The sequence below is a fragment of the Heterodontus francisci genome, chromosome 16 (assembly GCF_036365525.1).
Source record: "Heterodontus francisci isolate sHetFra1 chromosome 16, sHetFra1.hap1, whole genome shotgun sequence".
In the NCBI taxonomy this organism is placed as follows: domain Eukaryota; kingdom Metazoa; phylum Chordata; class Chondrichthyes; order Heterodontiformes; family Heterodontidae; genus Heterodontus; species Heterodontus francisci.
This window is the reverse complement of record NC_090386.1, coordinates 81557175-81566715: the sequence shown is the minus strand read 5'-3', so window position 1 is coordinate 81566715 and position 9541 is coordinate 81557175. Positions and strand designations below refer to the sequence as shown.

At 42.3% G+C, this 9541-nt stretch overlaps 1 protein-coding gene across 1 annotated transcript in view; it reads left to right on the top strand.

Annotated features, from left to right (window-relative positions):
- The first annotated feature begins 685 nt into the window (after nt 1-685).
- The window catches only part of ift52 (intraflagellar transport 52 homolog (Chlamydomonas)), a 42294-nt gene continuing 33438 nt past the window's right edge, over nt 686-9541 (top strand). The window contains exon 1 of the mRNA XM_068048840.1: nt 686-760. Coding sequence (XP_067904941.1) covers nt 728-760 — 33 coding nt within the window. The 5' untranslated portion in view covers nt 686-727. The remainder of the gene's footprint in view (nt 761-9541) is intronic.

Genomic DNA, 9541 nt, shown 5'->3' with positions numbered 1-9541 from the left:
GCTTGGCAAGTTGCTGCAATGCATCTTGTAGACAGTACAAAAACAGAAAATGCTGGAAATACTCAGCAGGTCAGGCAGCATCTGTGGAGAGAAAAGCAGAGTTAACATTTCAAGTTGATGACCGTTCACTTGAAACGTTAACTCTGCTTTTCTCACCACAGATGCAGCCTGACTTGCTGAGTATTTCAAGCATTTTCTGTTTTTGTTTCCGATTTCCAGCATCCACTGTATTTTGTTTTTGTAGATGGTACTCTGCTGCCATTGTGCGCCTATGGTGGATGGAGTGTGAAATCAAGAGGGCTGCTTTATCCTAGATCATCTCATCCTATCAACATATCCTTCTATTCCTACCTCCCTCAAGTTAATATGTCACTTCCCTTCTGCATGTTGGCTGCCCATGTAGTCAATCTGTTGCTTTAAGTTCACACAGCGGTCAGCCCATTTGGTCACTGCTGAAACGTTAACTCTGCTTCTCTCGCCACAGATTCTGCCAGACTTGCTGAGTATTTCCAGCATTTTTTGTTTTTATTTCTACATAATGTGTCTTTGTGCCTTTTGCGATCGTCACATTCGCTCCTTGCCCTGGCGTAGCTCCAACCGACTCCTGTCCGGCACCGGGCTGCTCCTTCACCCCCTTAGCAACCGGAGGAGCGGCCGCTTGGTTACCGGCCCAGGGTGCAGCGCGGCCGCTTGGTTACCGGCCCAGGGTGCAGCGCGGCCCTCATCAATGAAGGGGAGGAAGATGGTGGCGAGTGTGCAGGTAAGAGGCTGTAGGTGGGCTGGTGTCCAAGTTTTTTATTTTTGGGATGCAGGACGCTCCTTGTAATGAGGAATAGGAGTTTGCCACCTGTCTGGATAGTGAGAGAGAGAGAGAGAGAGACACCCCGACCGTGCACTATTGATCGTTTCTGTTGGAGGATAGTAACCATAGAGATTATGGTGGAACCGCTAGTTTGCTAAACATTTCCAGTATCCCTTCTACCAGCTCACTTAATTCCCTGTTAGTTGCTACAACAAGTAAGCTGTGCGAATGCTGCCTAAAGTTGATGGTTGTTGGAGGGGAAAGCACTTAGGGGCTTGTAAGGTGTCTTGGGATGTTTAGGTTAAAAGCTCTGTGTAAATTAAGATTATCAATCATTTTAAAAGGGTCGTCCCGCCCATGCAGGTACAGTTGTTGTTTATCACCTGAAGGTGTGAACTTTCAAGCACAATCTCTCCGGTTTCTGAATTTGGTTGAGGCGGGCGTTCTTACATAAACTGATATTTAGATTATAGCGCAAATTTCTGTAATTTGCCTTCCATTTGTGCATTGCGATTTTTGGCAGTTGAAATAAAGAATACTCAACTGGTATTAAAAACAAGAAATGCTGAACATACTCAGGTCTGGCATCATCTGTGGAGAGAGAAGCAGAGTTAATGTTTCAGGTCAGTGACCCTTCTTCAGAACGGAAGAAAGTACCTGAAACGTTAACTCTGCTTCTCTCTCCACAGATACTGCCAGACCTGCTGAGTATTTCCAGCATTTCTTGTTTTTATTTCAGATTTCCAGCATCTGCAGTATTTTGCTTTTACTCAACAAGTATTACTTGCTTGTGAAAGCTTGTTCGAGATGCATTGGCCACACATGAAGTATTGTGCTATTTAAAAAAAAAGTAACCAGCCATTTCTAATCTACATAAAGTACCTATTCAGTTGGCATAACCCAGTCTGCTGGAGCTTGTAAGAATAAATTCCTTCCCTATCATTTTTCTAGTTTTTTTTATTGTCTCTTTAAAGTTGGAAAAGACCTTTTGTTATGTAATGAACTACAATTTCCCTGAGTCACAGTATGTACAGGGTCATTCTTCCAGTCACCAGTGCTGTGTATACTTTCAGACTACTTGATCCATGTAAAACCAGAATGTCACTTTTATCTGCTGTGTTACTCTCCCTTCATAAGTTATATATGAATTAGGAGCAGAAGTAGGCCATTCGGTGCCTCTAGCCTGCTCTGCCATTCAATGAGATCATGGCTGATCTGTTTGTCTCGAATTCCACACTCCCATCTACCACCAATAACCTTTGATTCCCTTGCCTAAAAAGAAACTATCTACCTCTGCCTTAAAAATATTCAATGACCCTGCCTCCTCCACCTTCTGAGGCAGAGAATTGCACAACCCTCTGGAAAAAAAAATTCTCATCTCTGTCCTAAAAGGGCAACCCCCTAATTTTAAAACAGTGCTCCCTAGTTCTGAACTCATCCGCAAGTGGAAGCATCCTTTCCGTATCCATCTTATCAAGACTGTTCAGCATCTTATAAACTTCAAATTCTGTCAAGTGCAATGAATGAGCCACCATCTTTACCTGAGAAATATACATATTTATGTTTTTATAAAAATTCTAACCAACTTACTGAAAATAGCCCTGGGAGAGTCATGAGTATGTTTAGATTTTGAAATAAAATTTGAAGTGTCAGTTAAACTTATAAAGAAGACTGCTGCTCATTTATAATTCTTGTCTGTTTAGGATAGTCATTCAAAGTTAATCCTTTATTTATACTGTCCTTCATACATTCTCAGGATGTGAATGTTGCTGGCAAGTGTGGAAAAATTAGCTTTTCCCAATATTCAATATAATTTTTTTAATTTATATTTTTATTTCCTAGTAGCTAGAAATCTTTGTTACATAAAAAGCATCATGTCAAATATCACCATGAGAGCATGCATTTTTAACACAAGCAGAACACTAAACAAAATTTAACAGGATGATTCAGGTACATTCTTGAATCCAGGGATTGTTGATCGATATTTCCCCAAATTTCCATACCAATTCTTCAACCCCTTGTTATTCATTGATTCAATCTCAGCTTTTACGATGACACAAGTGTTAATTTCATGCCTTCCTTCTGTGGCAAACCCCTAGTTGAGATGAAAAATGTCCAAATTAGCTTAACTCACAAAACCTTGCTGGGATTGGCAGTATTTGAGTTTGACAGGCACAAAACCCCCCTACATCGCTCCAGTTCTGCAGATTGGGCTGGGAGAGGAATCCATCCCGTCTTGGTGGCAGGAGAAAAACAATATGCTAAGTGGTCAAGAGTTATCTACGCTAGTAAGGTTGCAGCAGTAACAACTTTCCCTATATTTGTAAACTAATTGCACCAGAAATTCTCATTTTAGGAAATGTTAATGTATACAAATTTGCCAACCAATGAGAAGAGAAACTCTTTGACTTAAGTGTTATGACCCCTTCCCACTGGTTTTCCGATGGATATAGGATGGACAAGGCAGAATGTAATCCATTGCATCCTTATCTGCCGCCACCCGCCAACCTTTCCTTTTTCTGAGGGAAATTCCAGCAAATTCCACATATAAATCGTGGAGAACGAGGGAAATGAAATGCTTGGATGCAGGGACTACCTGTTGGCTGCCATCATTCAGTTATCAGTTAAAGGGGCATAGAAGTTAACTTCAGTAAAGCTCTCAGTGCACAACCATACATAAGCTCGAGCAGAAGCAGTTCAGAATTTTGAGATTGTTCTCTTGATGTAGTTTTCCACAGCAATCCTCCACGTTTGTACTGTCAAGGCTGTCCAGCAAAGGCCGGAGAATCTGCTTCCTTGTATGTGACAGACCCTGAGACCACGTATGTGGCCAGGACCAGTGGAGCTTCTCTTGGGTGGGTTTTTTAGAAATCCTTTAATGGGATGTGACAGTCGCAGGCAAAGCCAGCATTTATTTTCTGTACCAGGTTGCCCTTGAGAAAGTGGTTGTGAACCTTTGCCTTGAACTGCTGCAATGCATGCAGTGTATGTACACCCACAGTGCTGTTAGGGAGGGAGTTCCAGGATTTTGACCCAGTGACAGTGAAGGAGCGGCGATATAGTTCCAAGTCAGGATGGTGTGTGGCTTGGAGGGGAACTTGCAGGTGGTGGTGTTCCATTAGTCTGCTGCCTTTGTCCTAGGTGGAAGAGGTCATGGGTTTGGAAGGTGCTTTTGGAGGAGGCTTAACAAGTTGCTGTAGTGCATCTTGCATATGGTACAGAGTACTACCACTGTGTGGGGGTGGTGGATGGGGTGCCGATCAAGCAGGCTGCTTTGACCTGGATGGTGTCGAGCGTCTTGAGTGCTGTAGGAGCTGCTCTCATCCAGGTAAGTGGAGAGTATTCCGTTGCACTCCTTACTTATGCCTTGTAGATGGTGGACAGGCTTTGGGGAGTCAGAATGTGAGTTACTCGCCACAGAGTTCGCAGCCTCTGACCTCTTGTAGCCACAGTATTTATATGGCTGGCCCAGTTAAGTTTCTGGTCAATAATAACAGCAGTATTTTGATGGTGGGGGATTCAGCGATGGGAACGCTGTTGAATGTCAAGGGAAGATGGTTAGATTTTCTCTTCTTGGAGATGGTCATCACCTTGCACTTCTGTGGTGCGAATGTTACTTGCCTGAATGTTGTCCAGGTCTTGCTGCATGTGGAAATGGACTGCTTCACTATCTAAGGAGTTGTGAATGGTGCTGAACACTGGAATCACAAATCACAGAATAATACAGTGCAGAAGAGGCCCTTCGGCCCATCGAGTCTGCACCGATGCATTAAAGACACCTGACCTGTCTACCTAATCCCATTTGCCAGCACTTGGCCCATAGCCTTGAATGTTATGACGTGCCAAGTGCTCAACAAATCATCAGCAAACATCTGCAATTCTACCCTTATGATAGAGGAAAGATCATTGAAGCAGCTGAAGATAGCCTAGGGCACTGCCCTAAGGAGCTCCTGCAGTGATGTCCTGAGGTGGAGATGATTTGCCTACAATAACCACAACCATCTTCCTTTGTGCTAGGTATGACTTCAACCAGTGGAAAGTTTCCACCCCCCCCGCCCCCCCCCCCCCACCCCGATTCCCATTGAGTTCAATTTTGCTAGGGCTCCTTGATGCCACACTCTGTCAAATGCGGCTTTGTTATCAAGGGCAGTCAATCTAACCTCATCTCTTGAATTCAGCTCTTTTGTCCATGTTTGGATCAAGGCTGTAAGAGGTCTGGAGCCGAGTGACACTGGTGGAATCCAAACTGAGCATCGGTGAGCAGGTTGTTGCAGCATAAGTGCCGCTTGATAGTACAGTCGATGACATGTTCCATCACTTTACTGATGGTTGCAAGTAGACTGATGAGCAGTAATTGGCTGGATTGAATTTGTCCTGCTTCTTGTGGACTTCTCACTCCAACAAAGTAGACTGTAGTAAATGGCAAAACGTCCAGGCTATTATCTCCAAAAGCTGAATCATCAGTAAAGTTTTACACTCGTCATACTTCCAGATGGAATTGTTTTGGACCGTGGCACATATGAAACTCCAACAACCCCTGCCAATACTTTTTATAGTATCTGTGATCTTGAGATTTAAAACCTGTGCTTGTAAGCCCCTAAGGAGTTTAGTTCCTGGTTTTGACTGCCTATATATATGAAGCATTGAAATGGGGCTCTGTGACATCCTTGCTCATGTAACCTTTTAATCGGGTAATCAGTTCAAAGAATTTTTGACTCCTTTTTTTCAGCAGTTTTGTAAGTGAAGTATTGTACTTGTATCTGCTGTCCTATGCAATTACTAAAAATAAGTTAGTCCACTAGTTTTAACGTGAATGAGACATTTTGGATGTGTGATATTTACCAACTTTCAAAGTGGAACGAGCATGGTGGGGAACCCTCTGGTGCAAAATACCAAGGTAAAAGAGTAAATATGAGTCCTATGGCCTGCTTTCCCATTAATGTATAAAGTTAAAAGTAAAATATTGCAGATGCTGGAAATCTGAAATAAAAACAAAGTGCTGGAAATACTCAGGAAGTCAGGCAGCATCTGTGGAGAGAGCAGCAGAGTTAACGTTTCAGGTCTGTGACCTTTCATCAGAAAGTTGCAAGGTTCAGTTCATGGCAGATATAAGTGAACATTAGTTTTGAAGTTGACATCCCCAAAGCAAGAAACTGAGGTATGGTCATTTTGAAAATCGGGCTTTCTCAGTTGGTGCTATTTACTTCCCAAATGAAGTTACTGATTTGTTGCGCTATAATGATGACTCCGTTCCAGCCTCCAGAGCTTTGTGCACCACTTACAGCCAAAGAATTTGTAACCATTGGATAGCTGTTAAGAGCTCACTTCTTTAATCATTTGAGAACCATTGGGATGGAATGTTAGGCCTGCTTCCCAGTGCTTGGGAATGAGAATGATCAGATGTCCAGTACTACCTTTACTGGGCAGGAAAAAACTGAGTTGAGACTTTCAACAAGCTTTTAGCCCACTTCTTCATTGTTTTGTGCATAACCTAAACATGCTAAATATCATTGGATGTAGAAATTACCTCCGCAGTAAAGGACAAACTAACTATAATTTCTCTACAATTTGCGAGGGGTGATTTTTGTCAAATTAATAGAAAATTATATGCTAGCGCCAAATCCTTGTATTTCTACCTTTCTTTCTCCACCTTCATTCTTTGTTTTGGAGTCATTTTGATTACTGTAAATAGTTATAGTTACTGTGTTGTCATTGTAGTAATACAGTACTGACTGTATTCTTGCATTGCTCCACACAGTGGTTGGAGTCAGACACTACAAAAGTATGATATTTCAGCATAGCAACCATCACCTAATGGCAATAATTGAGTACTACATCAATATTAAGAAACCTATTTTCATGACAAATGTGTAGAAGTTTTTTCTTAAGAATCTTTTATGGGATTAGGATATTCCAAGCAACAAAGTTCCTTAGTTCAAAGTCTCCTCTGCAAGAAGGCACCTCCGACAATGCTGTAGTCTCAGTACTCCATTGGAGTGTCAACCTATATTGTAAGAAGAATATTCTCTTGATCCTGATCAAAAGCAGTAGATTGGGAATCTTGAGGGAAACAGTCTTTTGTCCTGTTTAAATGTTTAAATTTCAAGAGTATTTGTCTGTATCACTAGGTTTTGCAGAATATTGTATGAGCAAAGGCTCTGCCTATCTCATCTTTATCTCTCACCCTCAAAGTTTTTTTTGACTGTTATTACTTTAATACATTTTGCTAGTGAAGATTTTCTGTTTTATTAGTATTCACGTTGAGATTTCATTTCCTGTATAATGTCAGAACTATTCAAGCTTGCAATTGTAGCCTTCAAAAGATAAAATGAAGAAAGCATTTTTTAGTTTTACTTTGTTTGAACGAAAATTCCATTATCAATTTTCTCCCCTCCTCTTCATTCACTTCTGAATGATTGATTCCTTACTGGGGTGTAGTTCCATAGGCAATGGTCAGCACTTTGGATGGTGTGTGTGCGTGCGCGTGCGTGTGCATGTACGTGTGTGTGTACGTGTATACACCGACATGCCCATGCGCCCGTGGATACAGCAGCTGTGCTTTCACGATGTGTCGTTGGATGTATGGTGCATTCGCTGCACACAACGCGGCCATGTGGCCCATTATGGCGTTTGTCAACCGATAAAAAGCCTAATCTCACTTTCCTGTAGTCCTGTAGGTTATCGTACGTAAGTGCATTGCCAAGTTTTTTTTTTCATTGCAATGAGGGTTTCTACCTCCACCATCCTTTCACGCAGTTCCAGATCACCACCACGCTCTGGGTGAAAAAATTCTTAACTCCCATCCAATCCTTCTGCCAATTAACTTGCATCTATACTGCCTGGTTATTGACACCTCTGCTAAAGGAAACAGGTCTTTCCTACTCACTGTATCTAGGCCTCTCGTAATTTTGTACACTTCAATTAAATCTTCCCTCAGCCTCTTCTGTTCCAAAGAAAATAACCCTAGCCTATCGAACAAATTCTCAATTCCTGGCAACATTCTCGTAAATCTCCCCGTACCCCCTCTAGTGTGATCACATTCTTCCTGTAATGCGGTGAGCAGAACTGTAGCCTAACAACTGTTTTATATAGTTCCAGCACAACCTCCCTGCTCTTATATTCTATGCCTCAGCTAAGTATCTCATGTGCCTTCTTAACCATCTTATCTACCTGTCCTACCTTCAGGGATCTGTGGACATGCACTACAAGGTCCCTCTGTTCTTCTACACTTCTCAGTATTCTACAATTTATTGTGTATTTCCTTGCCTTGTTTGCACTCCCCAATAGCATTACCTCACATTTCTCCAGATTGAATTCCATGTCACTTCTTTGCCCATCTGACCAGTCCATTGATATCCCCGATAGTCTCTTTTTGTACCATCCGCAAACTTCTTAATCATGCCCCGACATTTAAGTCTAAGTCGTTGATAAATACTACAAAAAGGAAGGGACCTAATACTGAGCCCCCATGGAACCCCACCGGAAACAGTATTTCAGTCATAAAAACACCTATAGACCATTACTCTTTGCTTCCTGCCACTGAACCAGTTTTGGATAGAACTTGCCACTTGCCTTGAATCCCATAGGCTTTTACTTTTCTGACCAGTTTATCATGTGGGACCTTGTCAAAAGCGTTGTTAAAGTCTATAGACTACATCAAAAGCACTATCCTCACCGATACACTTGTTACCGCCTCAAAAAATTCTGTTAAGTTAGACAAATGCGACCTTCCCTTAACAAATCCATGCTGGCTGCCCTTGATGAATCCATACCTTTCTAAATGGCAAATTATACTGTCTCTCAGAATTTCTTTCCAAGAATTTGCCCACTACTGAGGTTAGGCTGACTGGCCTGTAATTACTCGGGTCTCTCGCTTCCTCTCCTTTTAAACAATGGCACATTATTAGCAGTCCTCTGGCACCATACCTGGAGTGAAGGCCTAAACTGCTCAATCTCTCTTCATAAGACAGACTGTCCCTTCTCTTGTTGGGCTTGTTATGAACTGGCTCAAAAAAAGGTTCTCCTGAATGCCTGTTAAGAATTCTGCACCCTGTATACCTTTTACACTAATTTTATCACAGTTAATATTAGGGTAGTTGAAACCCCTTCTATTACTACCCTATTGCTTCTGCACTTCTCAGCGATTTGACTACATTTTTGCTCTTCCAAAAGATGGCGTTGATGGTGATTAAGATGTCAACCTTGATTGATTTTGCCTGTTCCCTAACTCGGGGCACTCAGGCCAATGTGACATCTCATCGCAGTCTCAGCTGAGAACTACAATTACAAGGTACCACAGGATAGACATGGGATCCTCCTAGTCTGTACTGTGCAGCTACTCACTGCTTAAATTTATGGCATGAGAGGAACAGAGACAACACTTTTAATACAGACCACATAGCTCTGTATGCTGTGATTAACTATACAGAAGCAGTAGTACTTTCAGATTCTGTATCTTTAGTAGTAACAATTTTGTACAGATTGAATCATGGCCAAATTCACAGATGTATGGCTGAATTTTATTCGGGCACCACGCGGCAGCACCCTTTAAACTCTGCAGGGTGCCCGCATTTAGCGTCTGCCGCAGAGCCCCTGCGATATCTCGCACAGGGGTTCATTAGCATCACTGCGCCGAGCTGCCCCCATCCCCCCATATTACGTGGGGAGAGGCGGTACATTCGGCGCAGTGAGAGACATTTTGACAGCTGTGAAGCAGGTGCTGGGGCCCTATTTAAAGCG